This window comes from Drosophila ananassae, chromosome 3R, assembly GCF_017639315.1.
Source record: "Drosophila ananassae strain 14024-0371.13 chromosome 3R, ASM1763931v2, whole genome shotgun sequence".
In the NCBI taxonomy this organism is placed as follows: Eukaryota; Metazoa; Arthropoda; class Insecta; order Diptera; family Drosophilidae; genus Drosophila; species Drosophila ananassae.
In genome coordinates this window covers 16,184,536-16,204,542 of record NC_057930.1, presented here as the reverse complement: position 1 = coordinate 16,204,542, position 20,007 = coordinate 16,184,536, and the positions used below count along the sequence as shown (strand labels likewise).

The 20,007-nt window shown below is 43.8% G+C and overlaps 3 protein-coding genes across 4 annotated transcripts; all 3 read right to left on the bottom strand.

Annotated features, from left to right (window-relative positions):
* Positions 1 to 6,060: 6,060 nt before the first annotated feature.
* On the bottom strand, positions 6,061 to 8,807 carry LOC6497043 (V-type proton ATPase catalytic subunit A). 2 transcript variants are annotated; one of them, XM_032455058.2, is made up of 4 exons: positions 8,665 to 8,807; positions 8,367 to 8,604; positions 7,351 to 8,330; positions 6,061 to 7,285 (listed from the first exon to the last, which is right to left on the bottom strand). In XM_032455058.2, exons 1-4 carry the CDS (start codon positions 8,737 to 8,739, stop codon positions 6,203 to 6,205), a joined length of 2,376 nt encoding a protein of 791 aa, XP_032310949.1. In that variant the 5' UTR covers positions 8,740 to 8,807; the 3' UTR covers positions 6,061 to 6,202. The 2 variants fall into 2 exon arrangements, with proteins under 2 accessions (XP_032310949.1, XP_001962864.1); XM_001962828.4 differs by having other exon boundaries at positions 7,351 to 8,604.
* A 123-nt stretch (positions 8,808 to 8,930) lies between these two features.
* LOC6497042 (V-type proton ATPase catalytic subunit A) lies at positions 8,931 to 12,927 on the bottom strand. The gene is made up of 5 exons (XM_001962829.4): positions 12,807 to 12,927; positions 11,617 to 11,715; positions 10,810 to 11,507; positions 9,723 to 10,700; positions 8,931 to 9,659 (listed from the first exon to the last, which is right to left on the bottom strand). The coding sequence occupies exons 2-5, from the start codon at positions 11,690 to 11,692 to the stop codon at positions 9,567 to 9,569; spliced, it is 1,845 nt and encodes a 614-aa protein (XP_001962865.1). The 5' UTR covers positions 11,693 to 11,715; positions 12,807 to 12,927; the 3' UTR covers positions 8,931 to 9,566.
* A 5,187-nt stretch (positions 12,928 to 18,114) lies between these two features.
* On the bottom strand, positions 18,115 to 19,011 carry LOC6497041 (high mobility group nucleosome-binding domain-containing protein 5). Its single transcript, XM_001962830.3, has 2 exons — positions 18,937 to 19,011; positions 18,115 to 18,857 (listed from the first exon to the last, which is right to left on the bottom strand). Exons 1-2 carry the CDS (start codon positions 19,009 to 19,011, stop codon positions 18,165 to 18,167), a joined length of 768 nt encoding a protein of 255 aa, XP_001962866.3. The 3' UTR covers positions 18,115 to 18,164.
* Positions 19,012 to 20,007: the final 996 nt, after the last annotated feature.

Below are 20,007 nucleotides of genomic sequence, written 5' to 3'. Positions count from 1 at the left end.
ATTTTGAAGGGGACTCCCCAGGAAATTTGACAAAAAATCGAAAAAATATTTTGTTCCTAGATTTTGATGCAGAATGATGGAGAATCAATATACAATTCGATTAAGGTATTCCGATCAAGAATCGGATGTAAATTGGCAAAGATATGGCCGTCGTTGGGGGCCATTTTGTCCTTCCAAGCGTTTTTCAGAATTTTGAAGGGGACACCCCAGGAAATTTGACAAAAAATCGAAAAACTATTTTGTTCCTAGATTTTGATGCAGAATGATGGAGAATCAATGTACAATTCGATTAAGGTATTCCGATCAAGAATCGGATGAAAATTGGCTAAGATATGACCGTCGTTGGGGGCCATTTTGTCCTTCCAAGCGTTTTTCAGAATTTTGAAGGGGACACCCCAGGAAATTTGACAAAAAATCGAAAAACTATTTTGTTCCTAGATTTTGATGCAGAATGATGGAGAATCAATGTACAATTCGATTAAGGTATTCCGATCAAGAATCGGATGAAAATTGGCAAAGATATGGCCGTCGTTGGGGGCCATTTTGTCCTTCCAAGCATTTTTCAGAATGAGGGGGACTCCCCAGGAAATTTGACAAAAAATCGAAAAAATATTTTGTTCCTAGATTTTGATGCAGAATGATGGAGAATCAATGTACAATTCGATTAAGGTATTCCGATCAAGAATCGGATGAAAATTGGCAAAGATATGGCCAACGCTGGGGGCCATTTTATCCTTCCAAGCGTTTTTCAGAATTTTGAAGGGGCACCCCAGGAAATTTGACAAAAAATCGAAAAACTATTTTGTTCCTAGATTTTGATGCAGAATGATGGAGAATCAATGTACAATTCGATTAAGGTATTCCGATCAAGAATCGGATGAAAATTGGCAAAGATATGGCCGTCGTTGGGGGCCATTTTGTCCTTCCAAGCATTTTTCAGAATTTTGAAGGGGACTCCCCAGGAAATTTGACAAAAAATGGAAAAAATATTTTGTTCCTAGATTTTGATGCAGAATGATGGAGAATCAATGTACAATTCGATTAAGGTATTCCGATCAAGAATCGGATGAAAATTGGCTAAGATATGACCGTCGTTGGGGGCCATTTTGTCCTTCCAAGCGTTTTTCAGAATTTTGAAGGGGACACCCCAGGAAATTTGACAAAAAATCGAAAAAATATTTTGTTCCTAGATTTTGATGCAGAATGATGGAGAATCAAAGTACAATTCGATTAAGGTATTCCGATCAAGAATCGGATGAAAATTGGCAAAGATATGGCCGTCGTTGGGGGCCATTTTGTCCTTCCAAGCATTTTTCAGAATGAGGGGGACTCCCCAGGAAATTTGACAAAAAATCGAAAAAATATTTTGTTCCTAGATTTTGATGCAGAATGATGGAGAATCAATGTACAATTCGATTAAGGTATTCCGATCAAGAATCGGATGAAAATTGGCAAAGATATGGCCGTCGTTGGGGGCCATTTTGTCCTTCCAAGCATTTTTCAGAATTTTGAAGGGGACTCCCCAGGAAATTTGACAAAAAATGGAAAAAATATTTTGTTCCTAGATTTTGATGCAGAATGATGGAGAATCAATGTACAATTCGATTAAGGTATTCCGATCAAGAATCGGATGAAAATTGGCAAAGATATGACCGTCGTTCGGGGCCATTTTGTCCTTCCATGCGTTTTTCAGAATTTTGAAGGGGACACCCCAGGAAATTTGACAAAAAATGGAAAAAATATTTTATTCCTAGATTTTGATGCAGAATGATGGAGAATCAATGTACAATTCGATTAAGGTATTCCGATCAAGAATCGGATGAAAATTGGCTAAGATATGACCGTCGTTGGGGGCCATTTTGTCCTTCCAAGCGTTTTTCAGAATTTTGAAGGGGACACCCCAGGAAATTTGACAAAAAATCGAAAAACTATTTTGTTCCTAGATTTTGATGCAGAATGATGGAGAATCAATGTACAATTCGATTAAGGTATTCCGATCAAGAATCGGATGAAAATTGGCAAAGATATGGCCGTCGTTGGGGGCCATTTTGTCCTTCCAAGCATTTTTCAGAATTTTGAAGGGGACTCCCCAGGAAATTTGACAAAAAATGGAAAAAATATTTTGTTCCTAGATTTTGATGCAGAATGATGGAGAATCAATGTACAATTCGATTAAGGTATTCCGATCAAGAATCGGATGAAAATTGGCAAAGATATGACCGTCGTTGGGGGCCATTTTGTCCTTCCAAGCGTTTTTCAGAATTTTGAAGGGGCACCCCAGGAAATTTGACAAAAAATCGAAAAACTATTTTGTTCCTAGATTTTGATGCAGAATGATGGAGAATCAATGTACAATTCGATTAAGGTATTCCGATCAAGAATCGGATGAAAATTGGCAAAGATATGGCCGTCGTTGGGGGCCATTTTGTCCTTCCAAGCATTTTTCAGAATTTTGAAGGGGACTCCCCAGGAAATTTGACAAAAAATGGAAAAAATATTTTGTTCCTAGATTTTGATGCAGAATGATGGAGAATCAATATACAATTCGATTAAGGTATTCCGATCAAGAATCGGATGAAAATTGGCAAAGATATGACCGTCGTTGGGGGCCATTTTGTCCTTCCAAGCGTTTTTCAGAATTTTGAAGGGGGCACCCCAGGAAATTTAACAAAAAATCGAAAAAATATTTTGTTCCTAGATTTTGATGCAGATTGGAGCAGAATCGATGTACAATTCGTTTAAGGTATTCCGATCAAGAATCGGATGAAAATTGGCAAAGATATGGCCAACGCTGGGGGCCATTTTATCCTTCCATGCGTTTTTCAAAATTTTGAAGGGGCACCCCAGGAAATTTGACAAAAAATCGAAAAACTATTTTGTTCCTAGATTTTGATGCAGAATGATGGAGAATCAATGTACAATTCGATTAAGGTATTCCGATCAAGAATCGGATGAAAATTGGCTAAGATATGACCGTCGTTGGGGGCCATTTTGTCCTTCCAAGCGTTTTTCAGAATTTTGAAGGGGCACCCCAGGAAATTTGACAAAAAATCGAAAAACTATTTTGTTCCTAGATTTTGATGCAGAATGATGGAGAATCAATGTACAATTCGATTAAGGTATTCCGATCAAGAATCGGATGAAAATTGGCAAAGATATGGCCGTCGTTGGGGGCCATTTTGTCCTTCCAAGCATTTTTCAGAATGAGGGGGACTCCCCAGGAAATTTGACAAAAAATCGAAAAAATATTTTGTTCCTAGATTTTGATGCAGAATGATGGAGAATCAATATACAATTCGATTAAGGTATTCCGATCAAGAATCGGATGTAAATTGGCAAAGATATGGCCGTCGTTGGGGGCCATTTTGTCCTTCCATGCGTTTTTCAGAATTTTGAAGGGGACACGAAAATTGGCAAAGATATGACCGTCGCTGAGGATATACAATATATAATATCGGAAAAATATGTTATTCTTACCTGGGAGGCTCCAACTGGCTGATCGTGACTCGTATCCTCACAGGTCCGCCTGGCTCCGGGCAAACATTGGGGTAAACTGTTTATCGGTTTATCTGACGGGTGTGCTTCGTCGGAGGAGTCACTTTGGGGTCCGTTGGTTCCTGATCTTTGTTAGTAATTTTCAGGGCTGTCTGGAGATATCTTGTATATAACTTACTCCATTTTGCAGGCTTTCCTGTGCTACAGTTGTCGTCGCATTCCTTTTGTCCGGCCATTCGTGGTGGGCGCTTCCTAGTCCGGCTGTGATCGTATCCTTCTATGCCTAAGCCTTCTATATTAAGCCTCGGGACATTAGGCTATGTCCTTTAATCCGATATAAATAAATTATTTGTTTTTAACAAAAAGAAATTATTACAAAAAAAGAACAGTTATAAAAAACTACCATAAACATTACAACAACAAGAACCATTACAAAACAAGAAACGAAATTAACAACAAAAAAATTAAATTATTTTCAGTTTTCTGGCTTGCTTAAGTGCAACCTATGAGAATCGAGGAGGAGGGCGCTATTTTATTAATTAATTTTTTTAATTTTATTAATTGAATTGCTGCCAAATTCGAAGAACTTCAGCAATGTTATTATATGCGAAGTAACGGTAAAATTTGGCCCTTCATTGCTAATCCACTTCCGTGTGCCTTTAAAAGTAGGCAACGAAAATATGAGTGTTTACATTTTCAGATTTAGAATTTGTAAAAAAACATGTTTTCCTTTCAAAATTATAAAAATATTAAGTTGTTTTAGAAGCTTCTTAAGCTTATACCTCCTGGCAACTATATGTCGGATTATATTTTACAGTTATATGACTGATTTAATAAATTAAAAACAAAAAAAGTCTCAGCTTCCATAATGTTATGGATATCCTTTTTTTGAAGTCTCCTTCAAGGAGTTACATTCTTTTGAACAAAATTATAACATCCCCAGCAAGGATATAAAAATATTGCGGCCTAACAGCCTCTGTACCAAAAAGAAATCCTTTAATTGAGGGCACTCGCAAGCTAAGTCTGCCATCTAAGCAGCAGACAGGATAAAAAAGAGGCACAAGGGAAAAATGGAGAAGCCCCCACATATACACAGATACATATCAACGCCAAAAGTACTCAGTGGAAGTGAGTCCTGCCGGCGGACTGGTGCCTTTTTATGCTCTTTTAGCGCCATTATCCTTTTACGATTATCGCCGCTAAAGCGAATTGACTGTTTGACGTTCAATTGAAATTTTGCATTAAAGCTCAATGGCTTAACCCCTTGAAATTATGCAATAAGTCCCATCACTACACTCCAAATCCCCGCCTCCGCCACCACATCCTGCCTTCGCGATCCGGCAAAACTCCACATCGGCAACGCAATCCCAAGCTCAGCCCAAGCAGCTTTTAGCCCGAAACTCGCAAATGGCAAATGGTTCTGGGACTTTGGCGGTGAAAGCGGCATGGAGATGCAAATGGGAAATGGTAGGATGGGATATTGGGATGCTGGGATGCTCTACTACTGAGATCCAAAGCGATGCCAGCGAACAGAACGAAACGAAACGAAACGGAACGGAACGGAACGGAGCAAGCATCGAATGGCAGCCAATTAGCGCGCATTGCTCATACGCCACGTTTGTCATGGCAGCCAGACTCACACGACCTCCTGCTCCTGCTCCTCCCACTCAGATGCCCACATGTGCAAAAGTTTGCCGCCCACATGCACAGAGAACATTATTTTAAAATAATAAATATTTATTATTATAATATTCTTTAAGCAGATTAATATTAAATGGCAAAGAATTAAACTGCTTGAAAAATGTTTAAAGATTGAAAAGATTATTTTAGTATCACAGTTAGTATCAGTATCATAGTTAAATTTAAATCAATACTTAAATAATAATGAACATAATTAATGGTATAAAATATTTCTCTGAGTGGACTAACGCTTCTTCTCAGTGTAGCCCCCTCTCATGACGGAAACGGAAGTTGTAAGGGGATTTTCAATTTGCAATTGAACTGATTCTGATTTTTTGGCTTGCTTCTTTTGCTCGGCGCTCATTTTATGGCTGACTTGGTTTCCAATAGTGGCAGGGGTTGGGGCTGGGTGTACCGGAGTGCGGAAATGTAATCATCGCAATCCGCAAAGCCAGCGAATCGGGCGCTCTGGGTGGTTGTCAGTGGCTGTGTGGGTAGGGATGGCGACTTTTACATACATATATACTTACATTTAATTTCCACTAATTGAATCGAAATCGATCTCTCGCTCCCTAGCTGCGGAAAAAAGCTTTGCAGCAGGCCTTGACGTTTGGTTTTTGGTTGGCAATGGAAGTGGGGAGTGGGTGGTGGTGTTCAGGTGTGAGCAGAAAAGTTCCCCTTTGCGATCTCGGTGCTTTAATAAACTTTACCAATAAATCAACGAAATTTTTGTTGTAATTTTTTACAAGTTTTGTTTTTGGCACTCGCCATCCTCCCTTTCGAAGTTGGAAAATTGATTTTCCGCCATGGGAATACGTATCCAAAGGAGTCAAAGAAGGCAAGTGTTGCAACATCATGTCTGCTAATGAGTAATTCGCACAATAATTATCAGGACAAGAGTAATACAGAGATTTTAATATGATTTACAAAAAATTAAATACGTTGCACGGCTACTTTTGCAAAATACTCTCAAAAATGAACAAATAATTTTGTACTTTATAATAGGATACTCTATACTGACTCATTATTAAAAGTCTCCGGCGGTCTCCTCGATTTCCCTCAATGTCTTTATAATCGTGTCGTGCAGCTTGTCCATCGCCGCCACAACGACTGTTTCGCCTAATTTTGGATCCTGGAACTTCATCATGGATATGTCGTAGAGGAGCTGGCTGGCCCTTGTGCGGATCAGACCCCACGTGACCTTGGCGTCCTCCTGTGCCGTATTCTGGACGGCCTGCATCGCCGCGTCGTAAAAGGTCATCATGTTCTTCAGCATCGCCTGGGTCTTGAAGAAGGGACAGTAAGCGTCGTAGGTGCTGTAGGAGTTCTGTTGCAGGAAGTCATCCTTCAGCATCTTGGCCACCTCCAGTTTTATTTTGTCGCCCTCGTTCAGCGACGCCTTTCCCACCAACTGCACGATTTCGGCCAAGTCATCCTCCTCCTGCAGCACCTGCTTGGCCTTCGCCCGCAGGAAGGTGAACTCCGGATTCTTCTCCTCGTAGTAGGTGTCCACCGTACGCATGTACTTCGAGTACGAGTGGAGCCAATTAACGGAGGGGAAGTGCTTTCGCTGCGACAGTTTTTTGTCGAGGCCCCAAAACACCTGGACGATGCTGAGAGTGGCTGAGGTAACCGGATCGGAGAAATCACCGCCGGGTGGCGAGACAGCTCCCACAATGGAAACCGAGCCAAAGCGTTCCGGACCGCCGAGACACTTGACGAGGCCAGCTCGTTCGTAGAAGGAAGCCAGTCGTGCTCCCAAATAGGCCGGGTAACCGGCATCTGCTGGCATTTCAGCCAATCGTCCAGAGATCTCACGCAGCGCCTCGGCCCATCTGGAGGTGGAGTCCGCCATCATGGACACATGGTAGCCCATGTCGCGGAAATACTCAGAAAGCGTAATCCCCGTGTAGATAGAAGCCTCTCGCGCCGCCACAGGCATATTGGATGTGTTGGCCACGAGAGCGGTGCGCTTCATGATGGACTCCATGGTGCCGTTTACTTCAATTTCCAACTGGGGGAAGTCCCGCAGTACCTCAGACATCTCATTGCCTCTTTCGCCGCAGCCCACATAAATGATGCAATCGGAGTTGGAGTACTTGGAGAGCGACTGGGGGTCAAAAATAAATATGTAGGAAAACTCCAACTACCTCATATCTGTTGAAATAGTCTCACCTGTGATATCACAGTCTTTCCGCATCCGAAGGCACCCGGAATGGCTGTGGTTCCGCCCTGAACACACGGAAAGAAGGCGTCCAACACCCGCTGGCCAGTCAGCAACGGAGTGGTGCTGGGCAACTTGTCATCTGAGGGACGAGGCCTTCTCACTGGCCACACCTGTAGCATGGTGTGCCTGGTAACCTCGTCGTTCAGTTCTGTCTCCACTACCACGTCGTCTACGGCATAATTTCCGGGAGGAGCAATCCACTTAAGGCGACCTTGGCAGCGGGGCGGCAGCATCAAGTGGTGCAGCATCAACGTGTTCTCCACCACATTTCCGTAGATATCACCGCCCGAAACTAAGTCTCCTGTTCTGATTTTACTGGGCGTAAATGAATACTGAACATCTCGGGACAAGCTGGGCACGTCGATGCCCTTGGGGACGTAAATGGAGTTGGTCAGCTCATTAATTTTGCGTAGAGGTCGCTGGATTCCGTCGAAAATACTGCCCATGATGCCGGGACCCAGTTCCACGGACAAAGGCTTGCCAGTTTGGAACACGGGATCCCCGACACTGACCCCGGAAGTATCCTCGTACACCTGTATGGTGGCCATGTCGCCCTCCAACCGAATGATTTCACCCACCAGCTGGTAGTGACCCACACGCACCAGCTCGTACATAGCAGCTCCGGCCATCTCTTCGGCATTGACAACCGGGCCGGAGACTCCAAAGATGCGTCCCCGATGCATACCCTCATCCACGGAATCCAATGTATAGCGTTGCGATCCCATCACCCGTTCGATTTTCTCCGTCGAGCCCGGCCGTGTCGTGTTCTTGGATGTCGCCACTGTTATGTGGGAGCTCTTGCGAGCCTCCCGACTCAGATCGTCCTCGTTGGCGCCTTTAATGGCGGATTGTCGTGCGACAGTGTATTGGGAGTTGGATTCATCTGCAGCAGGGGATGGGGGGGAAGAGTTCGCTTCATCGGCAGCAGGGAATGAGGGAGATGACTTCGATTCATTGGCAGCAGGGTATGTGGGGGCTGATCTGGATTCTTCGGCAGCACCGATGGTGCTCAGGTATGGGGATCCCAAAGGAATGGTTTCTGCTGGAGCTGCATTCGACCGGCGGCAGGCACATTTCTTCGGAGAAGGAATAGTACGGGGTGGAGAAGGAATAGGACTAGGATCCCGAACCGACCTGGGTGATGAGCTGGGGGCTTCGATGCTGCTCGTCATGGAGGTCAGCGGAGCAATCCAAGCTTCCTTCTACAAATGAATAGAATATGAACAAATTTAATATTTCTGGAATGGAATAGGAGATGGTACCCCAGATTCCTGTTGCTTCTTATCGCCACATTTGCAGGAGTTGCCCGCCTTGGCCCTGCTCTTATCCTTGTCCATGGCTCTTAAAACTGAAGAATAATTTTAAATATTGTCTCGAATTTTTTACTCATGTGTCAGGTATAAAATAGTGTAGCAGATTTTGGAAGGAACGAGGTGATCTAGTTACACAAACAAGTTCATATTCAACAATTTAATAATGCAACTTTTGTAATTAATTACAAAATCTAAACCAGATCAAAGGCACCTTCTTTACATTAAATGTATTTGTTGTTGCACTTTATTCGTACATTTAATATTTCATACTTTTAATATTTACATAAATTTAACAAACAAACAGGAGAAAACATGACTTTTCACAAATAAACAAGAATTTCCATTCATTAAACAATAATACTATTTATGCATGCATTTGTATTTGTATTTGTGTGTGTCTTTTATGTATATGTGCGTGTGTGTGTGCGTGTTGTTGTGTGCGTGTACGTGTCCATGTCCGTGTACTTTTCAATCACGAGTGTTCTGTGTCTTTTTGTTGTTGCTTTTGTTAAGTGGAAGTACATAGAAGGACGTTGTAGTTGCAGTAGCCTTGAGGACCCTCATAGTGGGCGGAAGGGGGCGTGGTTAAATGGAAGTATCAACCGCAGGCCGGAATGTTTACATCTCTCATAGGCTCTCTCTCAAAGTATTTGGAATTTGTTTGAAATCGGGGGTAGGATTTGAAGGTTTTCTTCACGAATGCAGCACAGAATCGTTGGTGTTGGGTTCTTCACAATTTTTGTTGATTGGTTTTGACTTTTTCATAGATGGTTTTTGACTGCTTTCATTTTTAAAAGTTAACTATATAACAAATATAAGATTAGAGTGTAAAAGTAGGGCCACTGCGGTCTCTAGTCCTCCAGATTCCTGAAGGCCTGCTGCAGGTCCTCGTGCAGCTGCTCGAAATCGGCCTTGATCTTGGCCTCACCATCCTTCACGGGGTCCTAAAATTCATAAACATTCATTAATAACTTCCACACATAGAAAGTAACTGACTGTAGACGCACCTTGAACTTCATGGACGAAAGCTGGTACATGATGTTGCCCATGGCCTCACGGATTACGTTCCAGGTGATCTTGTTCTCGGACTGAGCTGTCGACTCGACGGAGTGGCGGGCCAGGTCGTAGAAATCGATGATGTTTTTCAGCATGCCGACGGTCTTGTAGAAGGGGCAGAAACGATCGTACGAGGAGTACGAGTTCTGCTGCAGGAAATCGTCCTTCAGCAGCTTGGCCACTTCAAGGGTGATCTTGTCGGTTTCGGCCAGCGAGGCCTTGCCGACCAGCTGCACGATTTCGGACAGATCCTCCTCCTCCTGCAGGATCTCCTTGACCTTGGTACGCAGGGGCACAAACTCGGGGAAGTTCTTGTCATAGAAGTCATCCAGGGCACGCATGTACTTGGAGTACGAAATCAGCCAGTTGATCGAGGGGAAGTGCTTGCGCTGGGCCAGCTTCTTGTCGAGACCCCAGAACACCTGGACAATACCCAGGGTGGCGGAGGTGACGGGATCGGAGAAATCACCACCAGGAGGCGACACAGCACCGACAATGGACACGGAACCCTCGCGCTCGGGGTTACCCAAGCACTTGACGCGACCGGCACGCTCGTAGAAGGAGGCCAGACGGGCGCCCAGGTAGGCTGGGTAGCCGGAATCGGCAGGCATCTCAGCCAGACGACCCGAGATTTCACGAAGAGCCTCAGCCCATCGAGAGGTGGAATCAGCCATCATGGACACGTTGTAACCCATATCACGGAAGTACTCAGACAGAGTAATACCGGTGTAGATGGAGGCCTCACGAGCAGCCACAGGCATGTTGGAGGTGTTGGCCACCAGGGCGGTACGCTTCATGATGGACTCGGTGACACCGTCGATCTCCACGGACAGCTCGGGGAAGTCACGCAGTACCTCAGACATCTCGTTACCACGCTCACCGCAACCGACGTAGATGATGACATCGGAGTTGGAGTACTTGGAAAGGGCCTAGAAAGTGACATTAAGACCATTATTTGGAGGTGTGAACCAGTTGTTACGTAATATTTATCTTTTCTGCTTAAAATATTAGGAATAATGGGAGTAGAAGGCAACTAACCTGCGAGATCACAGTCTTGCCGCAACCGAAAGCTCCGGGAATGGCGGTGGTGCCGCCCTGGACGCAGGGGAAGAGCGAGTCGAGGACGCGCTGTCCGGTGAGCAGAGGGTGGTTGGCGGGCAGCTTCTCGGTGACGGGACGGGGCTGACGCACAGGCCACACCTGCAACATGCTGTGCTTGGTGATCTCGCCGTCGAACTCGGTTTCGAGGACCACATCGTCGACCTTGTAGTTTCCGGAGGGGGCGATGTAGCGGACAGTACCCTTGGCACGGGGATTGACGATCATCTTGTGCTTCACGAGGGTGTTCTCGTGGACCAGACCGTACAGGTCACCTCCGGTGATGTGGGAGCCGACCTTAACGTTCAAGGGATTGAACTCCCAGCTGGCCACACGCGACAAGCTAGGCACGTTCACGCCCTTGGGAATGTAGATGGAGCTGGTGAGCTCGTTGATGTCCTTCAGGGGACGCTGGATACCGTCAAAGATGCTGCCCATGATACCGGGTCCGAGCTCCACGGAGAGGGGCTTGCCAGTGCGCAGGACGGGATCGCCGACGGTGACGCCGGAGGTTTCCTCGTACACCTGAATGGTGGCCATGTCGCCTTCCAGACGGATGATCTCACCCACCAGCTCATAGTAACCCACACGCACCAACTCGTACATAGCAGACCCGGACATGGCCTCGGCAGTTACGACTGGAAGATTGTAAGAAGAAGGTGGTTATGGGTTATAGTAGAAGTTTAGACTTAAATCTTCATATTTATAGTTTTATTTTTTTTAGAAAAGGTAGAAGATGATACTTACCAGGACCAGAGACAGCGAAAACTCGTCCATACTTGGACTCACGCTCCTCATCATCGAAACGCTTGAGGTTGGACATTTTGCTTAGTTCTGGCTCTACAACTTTAAGGGAAGATAGGAAAAAAGGTTATAAAATGGAAATCCATCTAGTGGAAAGCGATAAAGGTGAAAAATTTCTTATCACTAATTTGTAGTTGCGCCTCTGTCAGCTGACGACGGGCCAGAGTAGGACAGGTGCTCAGGTCCCTCGCTCTATCGCTCTATCTCTCATATATTTCTCCGTAATATTTGTACGGAATATTCATTTACCTGATCTGATCTGATTTAAGGTTATACCTGTGATCTACTGGGGGGGCTAGGCCAGGGCGGTTAGTTCTCTCCGATTTCTGTTTTATTTTTTAATTTCAACTCCCCCCATTCAATTTGGAGAAACTTTAAAAGGCAGAGCTTTCGGTTCACGTGACAAAGCTTTGCGCAAGTTCGAAAACTAATTCATTTAACTAATTCCTAAATAAATAAAATGCTGGTAACTCTGATGGATCGTTTATCGAGTTATAAAACGAAATGTAAGTGTATGTTTCATTAAGAATTTGGAAATATGCGGGTTATACTTTATCGAAACGCAAAAAAAAAAAACAAGAAGTGGTGGGGAGAGTTACGCTCATTTGTGGGGCTACTCTCTTCAATCCGCTCTCCCCACTCTCCACTCTCCATTCGAATTCGAATATTTGACGTTGATCACAAGACCGCTGTCAGCTGACAAGTGGAAAAAAAAGGGGGGTAAGCAAAAATGTCAGAACTCCGGGACGATTTTTTTTGCACACCATGTAATTGGCACTGGCCTCCATATTGGATTTCTGGGATGGGGAGATTATAAATATCGGTACTCCCTGAAACTTTTTGGGGAGCAGATGCAGAAGAGCTGCGACGATCACAAGACCCGGAGTGCGAGCGGGATGGGGCTAACGCGCAAGGGAGGGAGAGGGGTCAGCTGACAAGGCAAAATATTCCCCATGAGAAAAATGTTCACCACTCGAAAAGCACTTTTTGTTTTCATCATGTTTCTTTAAAACTTTAGATTGTTTCGGGTTTTCTGCATTTATTATCTAACACACATGTATTTGCTTTGCACGATTCAGGGCCTTCAAGGCGTTTTCATTTCTTTTTACTCTTTTTTTTTATATGATACTCACCCTGGCACAGCTCGAAAGTAACTAAAATATGAAGTAGGTGCTGAGGTGGTAATGGTAAGCGCGAGTGTTGGTTTGATAATGATCCCAGTCAGTGTTGCCAACTCTTCTACATACTAGAGGTGGATTCAATTCTTCAAAAAGATCGATTCATTATGTCTGTTTGAAGGCCGATTAATCGGTCTTAAATAAAAACTGATTTATACATTGATACATGCAAAGCTTAGCATTATTCAGTTAAGTTGAAAAAATGTATATGATCTGTACTAGTTTAGTTACCTTGTTAACTTATAAACATTTAATGCTATAAATAAAACAATAAAAAAATATACAATAAAATCTAGTTTTTAATGTGAAATCGGTCTGGGAGACACATAATTTATAACTAATAACTTTTAAATTCATTTGCAAGCACCATCCCTGGTTGGTTTTCACCACGATCTTATCCGTCAGTCATTTATCCGCTTAACATACCACAGTCTTACCACATTATCTTATCCGTTATCGACTTTCCGACTCTCAGTTCGTATCTTATGGATTTTAGCTCACATCACTAAAGCTTGATCAAACTCCCCACGATCGAGAGAAAGAGATAAGAGAGAGCTTATTTAAGCTTTGGCTTCCAATTGGTGTTTGAAAGCGGAGCTTTCGTTTAATGGAATCAATGTCAGCGAGAGAGAGAGAGAGAGAGAGGCAGCCATCTTGTGAGCTGCCTCTCTTCGTGGGCTGATCGTAAAGTTTTCCATTAAGCGCCCTATTATATAAGAATATAAAAATGTTTAAAATATATTTTGTGAAATAAAATCTCTTTTGTTTATTTTAATTAATATGTACGTCTCAATAAGTATCAGAGTGCCAAAAGGCTGGTACTTAATACATATCGAGTCAAAAAACTGCACAACGTTAAATGACCCAAATAAAAATTCCAATTAATTAATTATGCAAGCTATTAGGTTGCCTTTTAAATGCACTGAACAGTAATTTTTAATTAATCAATTCGCGTTAATTGTTTGGTACATGGGGGTCCCATAAGCCCCGCCTACAGAAATCAATCGATACTGTCGTTACCGAAGAGCCAGAAATGCTTTTTTTTTTCTTTGTTCTTCGTTGTTACTTTTTTCCATAACGGGCGAGGCGGTGGGGGCCCTACGAGGAAAAAAATTGATTAAAATTCGTATTGTAAAAAGGTGGTATTTACCAAGAGTTTATAGTTTTTTGCTTCATCCACCTCTGATACTCGTTTACTCCTGGCCTTTTGTCGTTCTGGATGCTATTACTTTTTTTTTACTATTTGTTACTATCCGGTAGTAATCAATGGTTTTAAAATCCATCCAAAAATATCAAAGTTTAAAAGAAGTTTTGGTAAATAAAATATAAATATAAATTATTATTACTTGCTTATTTTTATAAAAAATATCAAGATATGGTTTATTTTTTCCAAATCTAATTTAAAAATTGTTTTTTACATACAATTCTAACTGGGATTAACCCCTCTTCGGTCCCAGAGCTCTCATATTATGTAGCAGTAGTAGACTGTAGTATTAGAGTATGGAGTATAATATAAGAAACTCCCATTAAAGATTATTTTCAGTGCACATCTAAAACAGATTCTGGTAAATTTTCGGATTGCAGTCAGCAGAAGTGGCAACTACAACAGTAAACCCATGCTTACAAAGTCAAAGAGTCGTCCTGCGATTGTCGATAGATTGCAAGGATGGGCCAGGATAGTCTGGTGGGATGTGGAGTGGAATGTGGGTAGTGGGTAGTGGGTGGTGGGTGGTGGGGAGTGACTGGATCTCGCTTTTTGCATAACTTATAAATCGATGACGTTGGCAGGCGAGCGCGCATCTCGAGGCTCTTCAGCAGTTGGGACATTTGCATAATAAGGCAGCCCGCCAGCCAGCGAGCGAGCGGATGCAGTATGAAAAGTTGTCTGCAACTCTGTGGAAAATGGGAAATTGGAAATGGGAAATCAGGTATTTCCCCTCCCGGGGAGGGGGGGAATGCAGATGGCAGATGTGTGTGGGTGGGGTGTGTATGTTTCGGATTTTGTGTCAAAATTGCGCAGAAAAAGTGCTCGAGTGGGTACAACTGCAGATGAGCTGCAGAGCAGAATGAAATTTGTCACAAAGAAGCTAAGATATGTGACATTTGAATGTCTGTTTTTTCAGCTTGAAATTGTTTAAAAAATTACTACAAATTATTTAAACTAATTTTTCATTTCGGAGTAAAAAGAATCCTTAGAAGAACAGAGTGAGAGGAACTATAGCTATTTGAATCAAAATATCAAATTTTAGATTAAACCCTAGATAGTATCCTGGTATCTAGAAGATAGTATCTAGAAACAGGCAACGAAGGTGCTTATTTAGGGAGGTGTTCTTGACTAAAAATAATTATAACATACTTTTTAGGATCGAAGCTTTTTAACTCTCTTTAATTCACTCTTTAGAAAAAACAAAAAAAAAAACTATGGCCATGCGTAATTAGGCTTTAATGTTCTTAAGAGAATTTTTAACCTTTTTTGTATTTTTTTTATGTATGTGTAACTGTGTACATTAAGTCATAACTTCATTTGGTTGCCATGGGCATTCATTTAGTTTATGTTTCTGCCATTCGACCACCGCCCAAGCCACCCCCTGGCTCCAATATCTTTCTCTATCTCAATAAATTCATTTGGGGCTAGTTAGAGGATGTCTGGTCGAAGGTTCGGAGCCGGGAGCACCGCCCTCCGCTGGCTAATCTTGTTGCGCATTGCCATAATTTTCAATTTACATGCACCCAGTGAACTCCTGCCCCCAACTACTAACCGCCCTCCGCCCACTCCCCACCGACGAGTCAGTCCGGCGTTATATTGGTCACAATAAATTGACTGCAATGGGCAGCCATGTGTGTGTGAGGCAGCCGTTTGGGAGGACATGTGCACTGGACAAAAGTGAGAGTCCAGTCATAATTCTAGTTTCCAAAAATTCATGGCTACACCTAGCGGAAGGTGCCATCCGCCCATTGATATTCATGGCAATGGAACCATTAGAGTTAACAAAGTGGGGGAAATGGGCCCCACATTCCTCTAATTTCAAGGCTTCTAGTTCCAGTGTATCTGCTGAATGTCCTCTACATCTATATGCTTGATTATGGCCTGCAGCTGCCCTGGCCCATTACCATCCCCTCCGCCACGCCCATTAAACTGCAGTTGCATTAGGCGCTGACGTTGGCGACACTTGGCTTCCGAGTGCAACATTCCGACTTGCGCCATCCTAGTGGTCGCATCGGGCGTCCTTTGTTGCGTCCCTAGGCCTCTGGCGTGCCTAATCATTGACACATCCATTGATGCATCCCAGCGCATTCCGGCGTAGTCTCCAGTGGATCCTAGTTGCCTAGATAGTATCAGTAATAATTAGAGGCGGAATATGCTAATCACAGTGCCTAAACTGCCATTAAAGGACATCTCCAAAGGGGTATTGCTATGGAAATATTTAACTACAAAAGGTCTTAATCCTTTCATACATTTTTATATAATTTATATAGAGTTCTTCTTTGTAGATAAAACACCCATAGAATTTAAAGAAAGTCATAGTTTCCATACTTTCCTGAGTGCAACCCGAAAACCCACTTCGGGATAAGTTTAAAAACTAAAGTCATAAACCCAAATTGGAGAGCTTCTTGCCATCTTTTTCACCCACGAATTACTCCCAAGCGCTGTACTTAACCCCTGGCTTCTCTGGCTCCCTTCCCCATCATCCCCGTTCCATGCTCCGGTTGGAACCAACTTCATCAACGGCCACGTCCCCGGCCCCAACTGAAAACTGTGAAACTAGTGTGCTGTGCATTTCACTTAACTGAATTATTAGCCGACTTATGTGAATTATGATCTCTGAGTGCTGATACACCAGGCCACACGGCAGTCCTGCCCGGGCATCCCCCGCTTCCCATCCAGTCCTGGTTCTCCCCCCAGTATCCTGTTGCTGCTGTTGCACTCCCAACCACTTTCGTTAATGCATTTGCCCAGTGGCCATGTGGGATTCCTGTTGTTTCTGCTTCTGCCGTATTTGTTGTTCTGGCTCGTAGCTCCTCCAGCTACTCCGAGAACAATAATAGAAAAAACTGAAATGCACATACAGAATTAGGTATTTAAAAATTAACATTCTAGGTATTAAAAAAAATTAATATTTAAGGGAGAAGTAAGCTACTGTTTTGAATATTATATTATCTTGGCTTTACTGCAATTTATTTCAACTTATTACTCTTCCAATTAAGGATTAATCTTCTCATAAACTGGAACAAAGGTTCGTCCTGGTGCATTGCAGGATCTTTGAGATCCCCCAGGAAAGAGGCTTTGGCAAAGAGGCTTATTTTGAGGAAAGGGCTGAGCTTTAAACTGAAAGGAAAATAAAGAGATTTTTAATATTAAATATCACTATTACTATTACTTAAATGTCACTATTACAATTTCTTGGCATTTTAAAGGCGGAAAACCCTCAGTTTTAATCACGTTTGTCCAAACAATTTATTCGCAATCATAGTCTGAATATTTGCCAGGACACTCGTCCTTTTTTTGCGAGAAAATCGACAAGGGCTTTTAGGCTCAGACGAACTTTGCTTAACCCTCCGACCTCGATTGTCGCAGAGAGCAGGGTCTGGGCAGGTTGGGCCATCGCCCTATTCTGCAGCAGGGAGAAAATGATTTATGAGCCTGGCCTGAAGGATTAGCATATGAAACCAAACAGAGCCGGGTTGTCCTTGCTGGCGTCTCCTGCTCTCTCTTCTGGTCGCTTCCCTTCATATAACTAAGCCAGTTTCCGTTTGTTTGCTTAGGCTGGAAAATGGACGAGATTTTGGCTAAAATCGAACCGGAAATGGCTTAAGTAAACAAACATACACGCATCTGCATATATGGTCCCCAAAGTGTGCAAATCTGGGCGATAGTCTGCGTGTGTGTGTGTGTGTGTGTTTGTGTGTGTTGGGAAAGGACGACCTGCAGCATGCGTAATTAACCTTTGACACAACAGGGTGTGTCTGCTCATCGTTGCCCAGCCCGGTCGCTCCTTGGCATATTCATATTTCACTTACCGTTTTCGGAATTAGTACACTGCTACGTGTACAGGTGGGTGTCACAAGGACCGGCTAACCTCGCCATTTGAGCTTCGAACCCTGGGCCAAGGATGGCAAGGATTTCCCAACCAAGTGTGTTTTCTCTAATCTGCTGGATGTGCATGCCGCATGCCTCATGCCGTCCAATCTTAATCAATGTAATCTCTTATTCACCAGGAGTACCCAGCAAGGACATTATGAAAATCAAGGATTCTTTGGGTCTGAATAGTCTTTTATTTTAATGCCTAAGAAATACGTAAAGAGGATGAGAGGTCAGTGGTGGCCATGATCGTGTTTGCTGCTCTTCTTCTGCGACTTGTGCCACTTCTTCTTGTTCTCCTCGCCGCCCTTCTTGCCGTGCTCCTTCTTGTGGCCCCACTTCTTGGCCTCCTCGTGCTTCTTCTTGTGCCCCTTGTGGCCCTTCTTCTTGTGACCCTTCTTGCTGTGCCCCTTCTTGCCGTAGTGCTCCTCATGGTCGCTCTTCTTGTGGTCGCCCTTCTTGAAGCTGCTGCCCTTCTTGTGCTTCTTCCCCTCCTCGAATCCGCCGTGCTTCTCCTCGCCGCCCTCCACGTGATCCTCGTCATAGAACTTCTTCTCCTTCTTGTTCTCGTCTAGCTTGTGGACGTGATGCTTGCCCTTGATGGAGTGTCCTTTTTTGTAGGAGCCATGGTCCTCGAACTCGCTGCCCTTCTCGCCCTTGGAGCCCTTATTTTTCTTCTTGTGATGGGATTCGGAGTGCTTGTGCTTCTTCTCGTGCCCCTCCTCCCCGCCGTCCTCACCCTTTTTGCCCTCCTTGTCGTGGTGACCCTTGGCGCCCTTCTCCGAGTGCTCCCCGCTCTTGTGACCCTTCTTGCTCTTGCCCCCCTTCTTGTGGTAGTGTTCACTGTGGTGCTCCTCGCCCGATTCTTCCTCGCCGCCCTCCGAGTGCTCCGAGTGCTTGGATGCGGCCACCTCCTGATCCGACTCCTAGGTGTTCAAAATCATGTATTAATCAAACTTTATCTTCTAGGAATTCATTCCTCTAACATTCTTGCCGAAGCCTCACCTGTTCTCGCTTCCTTCCGAAATACGCTTGGAAGTCCCCTAAGTCCTGGCCAACCAGCGGGGAGCTTATGGCCATGGCCCTGTCCGGAGTTGCATGGAGTTGGCCCAAAGCCGTAGTCGAAAGCCCCAGGAACAGCGTTATCACTTGGCAAGCAAGCCGCATGGCTGATGCTACTGTTCTGTTTGTTATCCTGGCTTGCGCCTTTGATTCTTTGGTCCTTTGGTGCGCTTTCTCTCCTTCTGTGGTCGGGTATCCCAGTATACATGTGTATCCCTCTATCTCAAGTGCAGCTGCCAGACCCGCTTATTACCGTCTACTGGACTTGTCTCACGCTGCCGGAGCTTTTTATCCACGGTTTTTCAGTTTTCCAGCTAGCGACTGATTTGCCAACTTGGGTACTCGCTTTTTGCCTGGTTCTCCATTGGGGTTTCGTTTCGGTATATTGCGTTTATTAAGAGGTATTGAGTAAAGATGAGGTATACCCAGTCGATTTTATAGAGGGAATTTTCTTAGGAGACTGGGAGAACTTATGGTTCTTATGCATTTTATTGCAAAGCTATTTACCTTCATGAACAAGAATGTTCTTAAACTTCTATTAAAACAATAATAGTTCATAGCTTAAATTAATTTCAAGAAATGTCATGTTTAAGAAAAATATTAAATAAAATATTTATCTGATAGAGGGCATAATTTATTCGTTATTCATTCAAGCCTTCGTTCTTCATTTGGTTTTTGATTATTTGTTTTCCAGTGTTTCCTTCACCGCTAAGTGCATAACGTTGTTCCCGAACAGAAAAAACCCTTGGAGCTGGCCAACTTCTTGCGGTTTGGGGCTTTTTCTAGCCAGCACTTGCTTTGCTTTTTGGCCAAAACCGAGCGGCTTTTGTTATGCTGCACATTGCAAAACCGAATCAATACATTCGCCCAGCTTCCATCGTTGTTGTCTTTGGAAATGACCGGGGCGGGCCATGGAGATACAAACAGAATTCCCAAGTGGTACAGTGGGTGGCATTTCGCTATTGTGGGCCCATATTCAATGAGATGGGATGATGGATTCGGCTTGAGCTCGAC

Excerpts from the sequence above, each read along its gene's own strand:
- LOC6497041 (XM_001962830.3), bottom strand. The coding sequence starts at position 19,011 with ATGGCCATAAGCTCCCCGCTGGTTGGCCAGGACTTAGGGGACTTCCAA. Across the intron at positions 18,858-18,936 it reads TCGGAAGGAAGCGAGAACAG|GAGTCGGATCAGGAGGTGGC; the intron begins GTGAGGCTTCGG and ends TTGAACACCTAG.
- LOC6497043 (XM_001962828.4), bottom strand. The coding sequence starts at position 8,739 with ATGGACAAGGATAAGAGCAGGGCCAAGGCGGGCAACTCCTGCAAATGT. Across the intron at positions 8,605-8,664 it reads AGAAGCAACAGGAATCTGGG|AAGGAAGCTTGGATTGCTCC; the intron begins GTACCATCTCCT and ends ATTCATTTGTAG. Across the intron at positions 7,286-7,350 it reads GAAAGACTGTGATATCACAG|TCGCTCTCCAAGTACTCCAA; the intron begins GTGAGACTATTT and ends TTTGACCCCCAG.
- LOC6497042 (XM_001962829.4), bottom strand. The coding sequence starts at position 11,692 with ATGTCCAACCTCAAGCGTTTCGATGATGAGGAGCGTGAGTCCAAGTAT. Across the intron at positions 11,508-11,616 it reads TTTCGCTGTCTCTGGTCCTG|TCGTAACTGCCGAGGCCATG; the intron begins GTAAGTATCATC and ends ACAATCTTCCAG. Across the intron at positions 10,701-10,809 it reads GCAAGACTGTGATCTCGCAG|GCCCTTTCCAAGTACTCCAA; the intron begins GTTAGTTGCCTT and ends GTCACTTTCTAG.